The sequence below is a fragment of the Lactuca sativa genome, chromosome 7, assembly GCF_002870075.4.
Source record: "Lactuca sativa cultivar Salinas chromosome 7, Lsat_Salinas_v11, whole genome shotgun sequence".
Classification (NCBI taxonomy): domain Eukaryota; kingdom Viridiplantae; phylum Streptophyta; class Magnoliopsida; order Asterales; family Asteraceae; genus Lactuca; species Lactuca sativa.
The window spans coordinates 161,617,658-161,634,681 of record NC_056629.2 but is presented as its reverse complement, the minus strand read 5'-3'; the positions used below and the strand labels follow the sequence as shown (position 1 = coordinate 161,634,681).

General features: G+C 31.0%; 2 protein-coding genes across 2 annotated transcripts; one reads left to right on the top strand and one right to left on the bottom strand.

The window, feature by feature from the left end:
- Nucleotides 1-1,903: 1,903 nt before the first annotated feature.
- LOC111895729 (UPF0496 protein At4g34320-like) lies at nt 1,904-3,877 on the top strand. Its single transcript, XM_023891806.3, has 2 exons — nt 1,904-2,223; nt 2,386-3,877. The coding sequence occupies exon 2, from the start codon at nt 2,457-2,459 to the stop codon at nt 3,597-3,599; it is 1,143 nt and encodes a 380-aa protein (XP_023747574.2). The 5' UTR covers nt 1,904-2,223; nt 2,386-2,456; the 3' UTR covers nt 3,600-3,877.
- A 5,381-nt stretch (nt 3,878-9,258) lies between these two features.
- On the bottom strand, nt 9,259-12,553 carry LOC111895638 (4-hydroxy-3-methylbut-2-enyl diphosphate reductase, chloroplastic). The gene is made up of 9 exons (XM_023891716.3): nt 12,235-12,553; nt 11,733-11,929; nt 11,375-11,554; nt 11,161-11,292; nt 10,984-11,058; nt 10,713-10,913; nt 10,111-10,296; nt 9,551-9,637; nt 9,259-9,444 (listed from the first exon to the last, which is right to left on the bottom strand). Exons 1-9 carry the CDS (start codon nt 12,485-12,487, stop codon nt 9,379-9,381), a joined length of 1,377 nt encoding a protein of 458 aa, XP_023747484.1. The 5' UTR covers nt 12,488-12,553; the 3' UTR covers nt 9,259-9,378.
- Between the last annotated feature and the right edge of the window lie 4,471 nt (nt 12,554-17,024).

Below are 17,024 nucleotides of genomic sequence, written 5' to 3'. Positions count from 1 at the left end.
ATCTTCACTAACCTACAAATCGAGAACCAGAAGGAGAAATCATCTCTAAAAAATGCTCAATCCCTCTTCTTTGAAATGATTTTCTAAAATTGTTGTGTGTATGTGTGTTCATCCCCTTAAACATAGTGGCAATGAAGTCTTGTTTAGATTCTCTGGTTATTAGGTTTGTAACTTTATGAAAATAAATGTATAAGTGGAGAGAGATGGGTGGACATTTTAAAAAAACGAAAAATATAAATCACAAGAGTATAATCGATTTTTAAATGTATAGAGTCTCATGTTAAACCAGTGATTCACGACCAAAACTTTTTAAATTACAATCATAGAATTTTGCCAATGACCATTTCTTGCAATTTTGTTTGTAGTAATTCACCTTAAAAAAAAAAAAAAAACACCGTCACACGTCACATGACGGAAATAATAGTTTGACGTGGCGTGAAAACTTTTTTTTTTTTGAAATCCTTAAAAGGCGGCAATTAGTGCGCGTGAACCCTCGTGTCCACACGTACGCAACAAATAAATTTTCAACAATTATGAACTAAATCTTTCTAAAGTTATCCTCCTACTTTATCAAAACGTCAAACCACATCCCTGGTTTTTATTGCTCTTGTTCTTTTGGCCCACTCGTGTACGCAAACAATTTAGAGTTGTCTCTTTCTCTTTAATTGCTTTGCACTTTCAACTTGATAATTTGAAATTAGGCTTTTGACACTTGTAATAAATAATGAAATATATGAATCATTTGATTTTGAATTGATGATTTACAATTATTTTTTTCCGTGGTTCACTTGACACCTGTACATGATAATTCTTAATTGTTATATTATTTTTCTAATACAGTTCTAATAAAATAAAATACAATAAATGTTGTCAATAATAGCCATATGGTAAAGAGAAATATGTTGGTCTATTTTGTTTAACCATTAGGATGAAATATCATTATTATTATTTTTTGTCTAGGTGAATAAAATTTGCTATTAAATCACCAAATTTTGTTTCACATATAAATTCATAAATAGAAGAAGCTAGATACTAATGAGAAATGTAAGAAATAATCATGACTATTGGGTCAAATTTATCCGACGATCGTGATTTTTACGATATCAAACCGTGTTGTATACATATGTAATCGCCTATTTAATCTAGGCCACTGATTTTTGTATTTAAGGATAAGATTCTTCTTAAATATTATATTTAACGTAATATACTTAAAATTTAATTTACACAAAAATTACTGTGCAAAACCTTTTTTGAAAACTAGTCAAATATTGAATATGATATTTACAATTTCTAATATATATTTAAGTTTTGCCACGTTTATTTTAATAAATTTTCGTAACATAAAATATTATTATATATCATTTCATGATTAATAATATGTTTTAATAAAACAACATAATAATAGAAAATACGATGATATATTTTTTAATTTGAACTTTTTAATGTGCTATTTAAATATAAAATAATTCTAAGAGTTATGATTTTATATGTCTTGTTTTTAACGTTGAGTATTAATACAGAGTTATCAAAATTGAATTCTTTACGATTGATCAACAATAATATTTCCACGTTATTATATCAATCATATCAATCTAATCGTGTCGTATCTCTTGCAAGAATGACCCGTAAATATTCATACTTATAGACTTTTCTTATATTCTATAAAAAAATGTATGATAAATCATAATCAATGGTGTCACTTGTCAGCAACTTATATTGAATTTTTACTAAGAAAGATGCACGTCTAATTTAGAAAACAAAACCCATTCCTTAAATGTTATAAATATTATCACTTACGATATATAAAGGGCAATTTTAGCCATTTAGAGAAAGTCCAAGTCACTTTATGTAATTTCCCTAAATTTCACTCAAAACTCTGGTTTAAATTTTGAAACACACACACACACACATTCTCTCTCCTTTTTTATTTTCACTTGTCTTTCAGCTTAAGTTTCTCGGTTTTCTAACCTTCGGTGCGCGTTTTCACAGCTACAAAATCTCCCAAACCTTTAGCTTCCATGGCGATTCTAGAGAGAGAAACAAACAGATAAACTAAAAACATTGCTTCCCGCGTTTACCATCAAAGTTCTCATTCATGCGTGCAAGCTACAGCCCCCTTTCCATTTGTTTCATCATCTTAACCGTTTCATCTTTATCTCTCGCCAATCTTCTTCTTCTCCCCATTTCTTCAATCTTTTTCAACACTCATTGAATCCCAATCTGGTTAGCTTAAACACTTGCCTTTTTCCACAATCGCTTTTATTACATAATCATTTTTTTTCTTTGTATTTGAGGTTTTGATTGGTTTCACAAGCTCGTCTGTTGCAGATTAGCTGTTTGTTCAATTGTCTAGCTGAATTTTGGGGATTTTTTCTTTTTCTACAGTTCGTTGGTTAATTTGAAACTTTGGAACCGCATTGGTAGAAGTTTTTATTAGATCTATTTGATTTGAAACAATGGGAGCGCACGTTAGCAAGAGATCTGCTGCAGCTACTACCTCTTCTGATTCACCTGCAATCACTTTGAAAAACACACAACAAATCATCACAGAGCTTAACGCATATGAAGCAGCTTGCAGATCTGATACTGATCTGCAATCGTTTGACGCCATGCTACATGCTCGAGCAAACAACGTGATCAATACTTTGGCTGTTGGGGTTGAAGTTCGAGCTTTATCTTTCGATACTTTGAAAGAAGTTACAGAGTGTTTGTTGGAAATGAATCAAGAAGTCGTGAAGGTGATCTTACATTGCAAGAAAGATATATGGAAGAATCAGGAATTGTTCGAGTTAGTAGAAGAGTACTTCGAGAATAGCCTTCAAACCCTCGATTTCTGTTCTGCTTTGGATAAATGTTTGAAAAGAGTTCGAGATAGCCAACTGTTGATTCTTGTCGCTTTGCAACATTTTGATGACGATGAAGGTGTGGAAGAGAACAGATACGAAAAAACTCTCGAAGATTTGAAGAATTTCAAAGACGCTGGTGATCCATTTACTGAAGAATTCTTCAAAATATTCCATTCTGTTTACAGACAACAAATGGTGATGCTCGAGAAGCTACAAGCAAAGAAGACAAAGTTAGATAAAAAGGTGAAGTATCTTCAAACATGGAGGAAAGTGTCTTCTGTAATCTTCGTGGCTACTTTCGCAGCGGTGTTGATATGCTCTGTGGTGGCGGCAGCCATGGCAGCACCACCGGTGGCGGCTGCTTTAGCAGCAGCCACCGCCATCCCTCTTGGATCAATGGGGAAATGGATTAACTCCCTTTTGAAAAACTACGAGAACGCCATTAAAGGGCAAAAGGAGATTATCAGTTCAATGCAAGTTGGGGGTTTTGTGGCAATTAGGGATCTTGATACGATTCGTGTTCTTGTTGATAGGCTTCAAATGGATATAGAGGAGATGATGAAGAATGCTGGCCATGTGATCGAAGGAGATGAAATGGTGAAAATTGCAATTGAAGAGATTAAATTGAAGTTGAATTCGTTTATGAAAAATGTTGATGATTTGGGGATGCAAGCTGATAATTGTAGCAGGGATGTTAGACGAGCTAGAACTGTTGTTCTTCAAAGGATCATTAAACCACCACAGCATAATTGATGATGATGATGATGACGATGATCATCATAATTGATGATGATGATGATGATAATGGGTCAATCTCTTCTGGTATGATGATCATCTTTAAATGCAAAATAAGTTAAAGATTTGTGTTGAAATTTGATGTTTTTAGGAAGAAAAGAAAAGGGTTAGTGTTGAAAATTGATATGGTTATTTTATAATTAAGGATTGTTCATTCATATGTTCATTTGTTCGTATTGATACTATATGATATGGAGTATATTAAATAAAACTTTATAAGATTGTTGTTTTTTTAATTGATTAAGTATCTTAATGGTAGCATGTGCTATATTTTCTTTTTCTTTTTCTTGATGTTTTATTGTTTTATTATCTTTATAATGGTTTTAATGAGTACTATGTTTGACTATTGGAAGTATTGAATGGACAAAATGATAGTATTTGATATGTTACTTTACTTGAGTATTGGGTTCAAGGTCTTTGTCATTTTAACTAATTTAGTCAAGGTTGTTGATGATTCTTCCCTTGTTTAAAGTTATATCAAATATGTTACTTTTTTTTATAAAGAAAAGAAAATCAAATATGTTACTTTAGTTGAATACTTTGTTGAATTTAAGTTATATCAAATAGGTTACTTTTTTTTTACAACGCAACTTTGTGGAAGTAGTGGTACGTTAATTTGTTTTTAGATCCGTCCAACACAACTTTTGATTTATGGAAAGTTGCAATGTTTGTGGTAAAAAAACACTCAATTTGATTTAGGAATGAATTTTATAGTATTTTTCCATCATATCATTATTCTTTTGCTTTGGGTAAGGGGAGACACAATTGTAACCATTTGATTTGGTCGTAATGCTACGCTTACTCAAAAGCCAACATATATCTCTAGTCGAAGAATATATATAGGCGTGGTTCATTTTCAAGATTCATTTAACGACATCGATCTATGAAATGGCATTTTTGTGGATTAATTCAATATTCACCATCGATAATACATGTGAATTTAACTCTCTACAGGACATATTCATTCATATGATTATTACCATCATTTACATTTGTCTTCGTTTATGGTTACTCTCCTAAGATGATTGACTGAATGTTTAGAATACTAATTGTTATTGATAGGTTAAACATGTTGATATCAATGTTTTCTTTTGAAAGAGACTGAAAAATATAATACACATTCACATCCTATGTTAATAAACTTAATATCAATAATATTAATGTTGATGGATACAATCATACAAGATACATTAATTCATAACTTAAACATAATTGTTTAATGTTCTAGTATTTAAAAATTTATCTTATTATTTAATAAAATTATATTTATTTGTTTTATATCTTTATTTTTATGATTGAGGATTTTTAAAAAAATATTTTTTTAATGTTTTGTTTAAATACATTATCTAATATTGTAATACATTATTTTATTTTATTTTTTTACGTTTTGTTCGAATACTTTATTTAATATTGTTTTTAGACATTGTGTTTGACTTTTAGTCATACATAGGCTAATCTAGAACAGTTATATGCTAATGGACTTAGAATTTTTTTTAATGAATAATAAAAAAATTGATACGACTACGTGTTATGAATTTTTTTTTCTTAAACACGATTCCGATTCTATGGACATTCATTTATGACTATCAGTTACGAATAGTGTTGGAATACACAAATGCATAACAATTTTGGTAAGCAAAACCCAATATGCATCTTGGTTTGAAGAATAAAATTATCTTCCTAGAATTACTCATGACAACCGACAAGATCCATGAAGAAATCTCTAAGTGCGGTTTTGTTCCAATACTTAATTTGTTTTTAGATCCGTCCAACACAACTTTTGATTTATGGAAAGTTGCAATGTTTGTGGTAAAAAAACACTCTTTTGATTTAGGAATGAATTTTATAGTATTTTTCCATCATATCATTATTCTTTTGCTTTGGGTAAGGGGAGACACAATTGTAACCATTTGATTTGGTCGTAATGCTACGCTTACTCAAAAGCCAACATATATCTCTAGTCGAAGAATATATATAGGCGTGGTTCATTTTCAAGATTCATTTAACGACATCGATCTATGAAATGACATTTTTGTGGATTAATTCAATATTCACCATCGATAATACATGTGAATTTAACTCTCTACAGGACACATATTCATTCATATGATTATTACCATCATTTACATTTGTCTTCGTTTATGGTTACTCTCCTAAGATGATTGACTGAATGTTTAGAATACTAATTGTTATTGATAGGTTAAACATGTTGATACCAATGTTTTCTTTTGAAAGAGACTGAAAAATATAATACACATTCACATCCTATGTTAATAAACTTAATATCAATAATATTAATGTTGATGGATACAATCATACAAGTTACATTAATTCATAACTTAAACATAATTGTTTAATGTTCTAGTATTTAAAAATTTATCTTATTATTTAATAAAATTATATTTATTTGTTTTATATCTTTATTTTTATGATTGAGGATTTTTAAAAAAATATTTTTTTAATGTTTTGTTTAAATACATTATCTAATATTGTAATACATTATTTTATTTTATTTTTTTACGTTTTGTTCGAATACTTTATTTAATATTGTTTTTAGACATTGTGTTTGACTTTTAGTCATACATAGGCTAATCTAGAACAGTTATATGCTAATGGACTTAGAATTTTTTTTAATGAATAATAAAAAAATTGATACGACTACGTGTTATGAATTTTTTTTTCTTAAACACGATTCCGATTCTATGGACATTCATTTATGACTATCAGTTACGAATAGTGTTGGAATACACAAATGCATAACAATTTTGGTAAGCAAAACCCAATATGCATCTTGGTTTGAAGAATAAAATTATCTTCCTAGAATTACTCATGACAACCGACAAGATCCATGAAGAAATCTCTAAGTGCGGTTTTGTTCCAATACTTAAAATCTACATTTACTCATGCAATATTATTGCAATGTTCAATATCGTATAGTCCAATCAACAAACACTCATGACAATCTTAAATTCCAATACTCACTCTCGGGAGTACGACCATATGTAGAGTTTTGAACATAATTTAATATTTTGGAAGTGGGTTCAAAACATGCAAAACTGAAACACAGTAATGAATAACATATTTTGATAACAACAAATGCTTTTTATTAAGTCTATGTGAAATAAACATCAAAATGGTTACAATTCATAATGTTATACATTTCTAAATTAAATCAAATAAACACAAGTGGTCAATCTAATTCATTTGCAGATCAAATGTCTCAAGACTTTGTCTGACTAATAGACTTGGTCGGTGGTATTGGCTTAGTGAACGGATCAACAATGTTATCTTCTGATATGATCCTATTGATAATGATATTGTCACTTTTGGAGACTAGATACGTCATTTGTGAAGGAGGTGTTCCAATAGGAAGCAACATGCACCACTCTTTGTCAAGGCGCCCCATTCATGAAGGAGTGCCCACATAGAGGTAGGTGCGCCATCTTGGAGGAAGTTGTGCCACCTTTGGAAAATGTATGTCATTCCTTGCATAAGATGTGTCATCTTGGTGCAAGGTGAGCCACAATGTTCCTTGATGTGACATGGTATCCCTTGATGTGCCACTTATATTGTGTTGTTCACTATGATGCTCAAAAGTTATGCTCAAGGATTATTGCATGATGTGCCACCATGATGGTTGATGTGTCATGGTGATCTTGATGCGCCACTCTTGCATCATAATGTGTCACTATGGATCATGATGCTCCATATGTGTGTTGCTGATGCTCTTGCAATGCATATCAAGGATGAATGTTCTAGAAGCTACTGCATGGCAGATTGTGATTGGTTGGCCCCATTCATGGGACTATAGGCAGTGTTGCAAAACTCGGCCTACTCGGCCGATTACTCGGAATCGGCCCTCCACCAAGGTGACTAATGTCAACTCGGCCAAAAAACTCGGATTTAGTCAAAATCGGCCAAAAATCGGTCAAACTCGGTCAAAAATCGGACAAACTCAGGCCTACTCGGTCTTACTCGGGCCTACTCGGTCAAACTCGGCCAACTCGGTCAAACTCGGTCAAATGGTCAAAATTGTCATAAAAAGAGAAAAAAAATCAAGAATTTCAAGATTAATATGTATAATGCACTTAATGATTTATTATTTAACACAAACATGTGATTATTACTCCATATATATCTTAAATTTCAGTAATTATCCACGTTGTGAGACAATTATGTGTATTTCAGTTTTTATTTATTCACATGTATCTAATTTTGGTTATATATTTCAATCAAATTTTGATTTTAACTTATGATTTTGACATATATAATTTTCCAAAAAATATTTCTACATGAATTACCGAATCCGAGTACTCCCGAGTACTCGCTACTCCCTAGTCGGCCGGGCAGGTACCGAGTAGCGAGTTCTACAACCTTGACTATAGGGCAATAGGCTTCACCCATTAGGGTTTTGTGTGTCTTTTGTATCCTTAGTAAGTAAGTCGAATCTCTATTGGTTGTACTTGAAATCTCTGTCTGTGAACTTTGTGAATAAAGAATACTCACCTCCTACCAGTGGACATAAATCACCTTGACCGAACCACATAAATATTGTGTCTTTTTGTGCTTTTGGTTTTGCTTGTTATCCACACTACTTCTTAACAGAGGTCAACAGAACTTAGCAAATGATATCAGATTTGTTGTGGGTCTTGACAAGTGTCGTCTTATTTCCTAACAATATTAAGAGAAAGTTCATTTGGGTAGGTACTGATAATAAAAGAAAGATTCAATAGGTAACATGGGATATGGTAAAACCAAAGCAAAAGGTGGTCTTGGTGTGGGTTTTCTTCAATCTTTAAACATCGCCCTTCTTGCTAAATGGTGGTGGAAATTAAAGGTTGAGGTGAATTCATTTTGGTGTTCCTGTATTAAAGACTTGCACAAAACAAATTGTATTAAGTGAAAGCCTTTCTCTAAAATGTAGCATCCTGGGTACTTGGCTCCATATTTATCAAGTAAGGAAGGATCTTGATGAATGGGATTTGCCTCTTGATGATTTTTTTTAAGAAAAATGGGAGATGGAAATCATACTCATTTTTGGAAAGACAAGTGGTGTGGCTTTCTTCCTTTAAAGCAGTCCTTCCTAAATTGTACATGCTAGAAGTAAAAATTGTAAGGTTTTCGAAATGGTAAACAATAATCATGTGGTTGTTTTTAGGGGCAATGGAAGATAATTCCAAGAAAGGGTATAGAATTTGTTGAGCTGGAAGGTTTATCCTAGGCTGTCGCTAACCTTAATCTCTCCAAAGCTTCAAATACTTGGCTATGGAAAGGAGACATGTTGAGGATTTTTTCTGTGCGCTCACTAAGGTTATCGATGGCTGAAAATTTGGATGAAGTTATTGTTGCCAATCAAGCTCATTCGTTTTCTAGTGTTTTTTTTTTTAATGCATCCCTTCAAAAAAAATCTGGTTTTGAACACTGTAGTTTATCGACATATGTAATAGCTGTTTGGTATCTCTTTTCGAATAAAGATATGTTCCTCTTCTTTTATGGACATACATCAGATCTCAATGTTTGTGTGTTTTGTTTGGTTGTATATATCTTTTTTTCCATTTGTTTAAATATAATCGGCTCTTTTGTTTAACATTATTTTAGTAGTTACTACAATAGGATATTATGATACAAATAAGACGTGATGTAATTGTATAGAGGTACACATTGATACAATAAATGAGTCGAATGTTAATATTTAACTCTTCAATTCTTTCTCTTGTTAAAAACAACAGATCCTAATCTATGCCACTTGTAGTGATTCTTCACGTTTTATCTCAAAGATCCTCATTAGAACATCTTCAACAACCTAAGTATATATCCAGTTTAATCGAATTAAAATATAGCAATTTATGTAAAATTTCCTATATTTTAATACAAATTGACAAAAAAAAAATATAAAACTTAAGAGTTACCTTATCAGGAGTGGATGCACCAGATGTGACACCAATTGTTACATGCCCTTTTGGTAGCCAATTCTCCTTCTCAATCAACTCACCATGCTGTGTTAAAAATGTAATTGAACCAAATACATATATAAATATCTAACACCATAAATTAAATTACAATTTTGGTCCCTGAGTTTCGCACATTTTTTCCATTTTGGTCCCTAAAGAAATCTATATGCAATTTTGGTCGTTATTTTTTATGTTTCATAACGATTTCGGTCCCTGGATCGTTAATTTTTTTTCAAAATGACCATTTTGCCCTTAGTTAAAACTGATACCACATAGTAATTTAAATATTTTGTTAATGGATGTTTCCAAGGGCAAAATGGTCATATTAGAAAATTAAAAACTAGGTAGTTAGATTTAATGATCCACGGACAAAAATCACTATGAAACATCAAAACGAGGACAAAAATTGCAAACAGATTCTTTTAGGGACCAATACCATAAAAATATGGTAAACTCAGGGACTAAAACTGTAAATTGTAATTTACTCTTAACTTATAAAAGTTATTATAAGTCTTTACCATTAATTTATAAGTTATGTGGTTTCCGGGACCCACTCTTTGTTCACTATCGACCCAATAAGATGGAATGCCACGATCCTCTGCAATCTCTTGTAGGTGTGAAGTGTTGCTTGAATTCCACCCTCCAACCACTAACATAACATCCAACTTTTCATCCACTAATTTATACATTGCATCTTGTCTCTCCTACAAAAGTAGATAGCATTTTAAATACTGTGTACTATGTACTGTATATTGTGTGTATTGTATATTGTATACTGTGTGTGCTGTGTATTGTGTACTATTTACTATTTACAATAACTTGTGTACTATTTACTATTTACAATAACTTGTGTACTATGTACTATATATTATGTGTACTGTGTGTTGTGTAATGTGTACTATTTACGATAGACTGTGTGTACTGTGTACTGTATACTGACTACTATAGACTGTGTACTATTTACTATAGACTGTGTATTGTGTACTATATATAGTGTGTATTGTGTACTGATTCAAATATGACATGGTTATTTTGGGGTAGGACAGTGTGGGACAGGTCAGAGGTTGGCGGAAGGATTTTTTTTTTTTTTTTTTTTTTTTGCGGAAACATAAGAACTTACTTGAGTAGCATCACAAATAGTGTTGAAACTTATGAAGTGTTTGTTGACATTTTCTACTCCAAATTTACGCATCATTGTAGTCTCTACTAATTTCCCAATTTCCTCGGTTTCTCCTTTGAGCATTGTAGTTTGGTTAGCTACACCGGCTTTCACAAGATCCATATCTGGATTAAAATCCTTAGAAATTGCATATTTGAATTTCTGAAATTATATAATAATAGGATTAATTGCAAGAAATAGGAATGTAATTTCATTCATTTGTTTATTATACCTCAAGAAAAGCTTCTTTGGTTGAGCTAGATCCATTAAGTTCACCACCAAGAATGTAATCACACACATATTTTGCCTAAAACAATGGATTAATCATTAATCATTAATCATTAATGTTTAATACATATTAATTCAAAGATGGTTTTCTTAAATAAAAAAAGGAAATTATTAAACATACCTCATCCATATTCTTCACAATGACATACTTTCCTGCAAAAGATGCTGTTGCTACAGTCTCTTCATGAGAATATTTCCCATGAATTATAGAAGTATAATCCCCTTTCTTGTGCTTTTCAACACTATTCCATACCTTGTAACCCCAAAAAAGAAAATTTGAAAAATATCACATAAGGTGAAGTAAACAAATAATAAAGAGAAAAGAAAAGAAATACCTTAGATACCCATGGACATGTTGTATCTACTATTTGAACTTGCTTATTACTCAAAGTCAACATCTCATTGACTGCAGCCCCAAAAGCAGGCAAAACCACAACATCTCCCTTATTAATCACATCAAACTGTTTCTCTCCATCTTTAACAGGAATGTCTTTAACCTCCATCTCCTCTAGCCTCTAACATGACAGAAACAGAAGTCAATTTTATACTCAATTTGACACATTAGATCAAAATACAGGTTTATCAAATCCATTATGCATAGATCAACTGAAAGCATAACACAACATACATTAAAACAGTGATAAGATACAATTGATTACTAGAAAACTAAGCAAAAATGAATCATAAGAGTACCTTATTAACAGTAGGATTGTGGATAATTTCGTTTGTGATCCAAATCTTCTCATCAGGGAACTGTTTTCTTGCTTCATAAGCTATCTGAACTGCACGCTCAACACCCCAGCAAAAGCCATAAGATTCTGCAAGCTTCACAGTAACATTTCCCCATGTGTATACAAAATTGTTCTCCTTCAGCGTCTTTATGATGTCACCTTGCAGTAGATTAAACATCATATCTATTATAATTTGAACTACATAACGACTAAAATCGCAATTAACTCAAGTGATGAAATCTCTACACCTTGTAACGAGCATGTTTTAAACATAAATTCCTTGTTTTACTGATTTCAAGTTGTAAGCGATAGCAGAAAAGTGAAACGATCATACAAATAAATTTCAACGTTACTGATTGATTAAATTCACATGAATCAGTCATATCTAACAAACTCTCATAATTCAATTCATGTATAATTCAGGAAAAATTCAAAAAAATTCGAACAGATACAACAATTCTTACTTGTATACTCTTGATTCATGAGCTCAAGAGTCTCCTTTTTATGCCCGAACCCTTTCCGGTTGTAGTTGTCGCTTCTAGTCAAATTATGCCGGAAAACTTTAGCATCGAAGTCAGAGCCATCGGCTAACGACGGCGAAGAGGTATCTCCGGTAGAGCATTTGACAAACAGGGGCTTCCGGCACCGGAAGAATCTGATGTTCGGCAGAGATAGTTCTGTACAAGTTGAGAAAGGGCTAAATCCAAGAGATGCCATTGGCAATTTGGAATTTGGAAGGAAGTCTATGTGATCCACTGTATAATTCTGTTTTGTTTTTGTTTTCCCCTTTTTAAAATTTTAGTTATATGTTCATTTCTTTGTCGGATTTACGGTGGAATAATTTCATATTTATTCCCTTTTAGTTTCCACGGATAATTGCACAAATATAAATTTTAATAGATAATTAATTTATAGGTTTTGTAAAAAATGTATAGCTATTAGGTATAAAATTAAATAAGATAAAACTGAACCATGATTGCTGAATTATTTTAATATCTTAATAATTTTAAAAAATTAGTTTTTTACACGTTCGTTCTTATACTTATCAAACATATTGATTCAGATGCAATGTTTGAAAGGTTTCGTTATGAAGTCGTTAGCCAATAACAATTAAAGATCGTTCAAAGTAATCGTACTCATATATTTTTTCATGTGTAAATATGTAAATGCCGATTTTTTTAATTAATTGGTAAATAAGTTTTCTTGAAATGTAACATACTAATTTCAAATGATTATTAAACGAATGCTATATAATATTATGAATTCAACATGTTATGAAGTTAAACTGGGACTTTCTTCTTTCTTTTGGATCAAAGCAATTTCTATTTTCATGTCCTTGAGAATGATAGAGAGGGGTCTACTTAGCTAAGCAAAATTGAATGAATATATTGTTTGGTCGAAATTTGTCTCAAATTAACAACGAATCATGGACTAATAATTGCTAGGATCTTGGAATTTAGAAAAGTCAAAAATATGCAAATTGCCATATTTATTTTGGTCAAGATAATGACCCAATAAAAAGAGCACATGATGTTGGTGATTTGTTGTCATCAATATTATTTAAGTGTAATGGGATTACTTTGTTGACCAAAGGTGATCTTGATAAATATTAAACAAGTAAGGAAGGTGTGGAGTACACACTTGTTTAAGTTTGATCAAGTTTTCAAAGTACACTGTCATTTAGGGGGAAGCCCCTAAACGAATGTGGGTCTGGGGGCAGCGCCCTTGGGAGCGGGGTCCAATGGGCTGCAACCCCTGGCGGGGTCCAATGGGCTGCAGCCCCTGGCGGGGTCCAAGGGGCAGAGCCCCTGGCTGAGGTCGAGCTGCCAGGTCAGCGCGGAAATTTTTTTATATAGGGTATGTTGCTATATAAAAAAATGCATAAGAAAATCGTATTTTCAGAGAATTGACCATTGTTTGACCCTTATCCAAACTTCCGTTTTATGTCAGTTTTTATAGTTTATGACGGTTTGAAACTGTCATATGACAGTTTTCAGACAAAGATCATAAATTCGGTTTTGGTCTCATTTTTCTGGTACAGACGAAACTATCATCAAAGCATTCTAAAATTCTTGTCTCTCTGAGTCTTATCCGATTAAAGAATATTGGAAGTACCACCCAAATGCTTTAATCTGAAAGTGTTTTACACAATTCTCAGAATTCCAAGCCTTATTATACCCAAATTTCTAACACATGACATTTGAACAATAGTAATTTTTTATTTTTTATTATAAACAAACCTTTAATATGTAAAAGAAAAATAAATAAATAAATAATCTTGTTTATAAGGTTGTGTGTTAGTTGTTATACTTTTTTTGGCAAGCGACTAAAGCAAGTCGAAATGTGCCGTTCATTTTTCATTATGTTGTACGCTACTTTTTATTTTATTTTTCATTTAATCTATCAAATTAATGTTATACCTATCTTTTATTTTTCAAAGAGAAATATACAAGTGTCAAATGCACCATATATAATACTTTAATTTGCACCATCTCCAACTGGAAAAAAATGGCAAGGGAGAAAGAGAGAAAGGACAGCTATGAGAGAAGATAGAAATTGGTGTAAGATATTTGTAGAGTCTTTGATTTACTTTTCAAAAGAGTTTTTATGGAGAGAGTGGAAACTGCAACATATATGGAGATATAAAGGACCCTGGTGTGTCGATGTGAGATACACTCCTTTATACCTTCGATCATTGACATGTATTCAGTTTCCGATGTAGATAATGCAACAATATTTTGTAATGTTGACTTCCAACTAATAGCACATCCAAATAAAATGAAGATATAACACATAAGGGATACTCTTTTCAATATATCACCCCATGGTCTGAGTCTGCATATCCAACCAATTCATTATGTGTGTTAGCATCATACACTAGACAACATCATGTGTTCCCTTTAAGTATCGCAAGATCCACTTGACAACTTCCTAATAAGCTTTTTTGGGATTACTCATAAACCTATTTACTACATAAACAAAATCAAGTTTGGTAATGGTATTCATGATACTTCTAAATTCTAATAACACTTGAATATGGAACCATGTTCATGTAATTTCTTTCCTCGTCAACAGTTAGTACTTCGATCAAGTTTAAATTGTGCAATCAAAGAAGTTCCAACTTATTTGCACTTATCAAAGTATAATGAGTGCAAAATTTTCTCAATATATTTTTGTTAGAGAAATATATGACTGCCCTGCCTTTTTATCACTTCAAAACTCCATCTCCAATATCTTCTTTGCAACTCCTAAATCTTTTATCTCAAACTCATTCTTCATAAGCATCTTTAAGTAATCAATCCCAACCATATTCTTGGTTGCAATTAGTATATCACCCAAGTGCAGCAACATATATATATATATATATATATATATATATATATATATATATATATATATGTGTGTGTGTGTGTGTGTGTGAACATGAAACAAATCCTTTGAGTAAATATATTAGGACTGTCAAAATTGTACCACAGAAAACCAATCAACATGTTACCAACCGAACCACAAAAATTGATAGCCAATATATTTGGTAGCCAAAATGTTTGGTTGGTAGTGTACCAATTGAATAATCTTGGTACGGTAATGGTACAAAAATTTGAATACCATGATAATATCGTATCAATCAATTCATTTATATATATATATATATATATATATATATATATATATATATATATATATATATATATATATATATATATATATATATATATATATATACACGCAATTGTATATTTCAATTGTCAATTGTGTTTAGTGTTTATAGTTTTGAGAATATTATATAAGTCACTAGGTTACAACCCGTGGAAACCACGGGTAAAAGATTTATAAAATTTTATTAAAATAATAAGATATAAGTTTTGTTTAGATTTTTATATATTTGTGTATTTATAGCATTGAACTTTCTAAGTACTAAACTGTAAGAGAAAGAAATAGAATTAGGATGCTATAATAGCAAATCAATGGAAGTATGTTGTTACTTATTGCAATTATTTTCTTTTATTTTTTAGAAAAAAAAATCAAATGCAAAATATTTGGGTATTATAACATCTTGCTTTTAAGGTCCTAATAAAAAATGAATATATATATATATATATATATATATATATATATATATATATATATATATATATATATATATATATATATATATAAAAGTACACTGTGTCAACCTTTTTTCTTTTCTATAATCAGTTCCTTTGTTTTGTTTCAATGAAACAAAAACGTAGTTAATTTACCCTGTAACACAATGTAAAAATTTCTTCAATATATCTAAGCTACATCATAAACAAAGTGAGAATGATTTGAATAAATAAGAAAGAAATTTGGAGTTTGTAAAAAACATCAACATAATTCCAAAAATATTTACCATCCACTTGCTTTGAAATGTGTATAAAAACATCATACTTCCATTTATCTGTAAGAAATTAAAGAAAAGGCTATATCAAGAAATAACAACATACTTTTATTAATTTATGTATTATAACAACCTACTTCTGTTTATTTCATTTAAGCATTGTACTCTGAAATATCAAAAGTAAATAAATTAGCACTGAAATATGTAAGTAGCCACACCAAAAGTCAAATATAGCATAAGTTTGAAATATGTATATATGTTAGTGACGTATGTTAATAGTGTAGCTTAATACTTTAAAAAAACAATAGATAAATGTTTGACAGTAGAATAACATGAAAACATGATTCCTTTAGTGGTTATTCAATTATCACTAAACTTCACTTCTTTAGCAATCTGGAAAAAGAAAAGCAATGGTGAAATTATTGTAAAAGAATAAATTAGATTAAAAAATATAAAATTAAAAAGGTCGTTATAAGAATCTAGCCTCCATGTCCGGGTCTGTTCTAACCTTCGTTTTGGTGATCACATACATTGGGACTTTAGATCAAAGGAATGAAGAAGAGAAATAGAAAAGTTCAAAAGGAAGATGCCATATAAGGGGAGAGAATTGAGAGATGAGGAGATCGGGATTCAAATTGAATCCAATAAAAAAATGAGCGAAATATTTGGGGATTTAAAATTGATTACGATAATTTCAAATTTGAATAGTTTGAATAGGGTTATATAAGAAGGGTAAAATTGGTATTTTACTTTTGAAAATTTGAGACTAAAGAGATAACACGTGGCATAAACGATTCTTTTATTAGGTAGGAGGATTTGGTTGTATTAGTCAATAGTTATTACCACGTTAAAGCACAAAATTAAAATGTTACTTTAACTTTACTTAAATAAAAT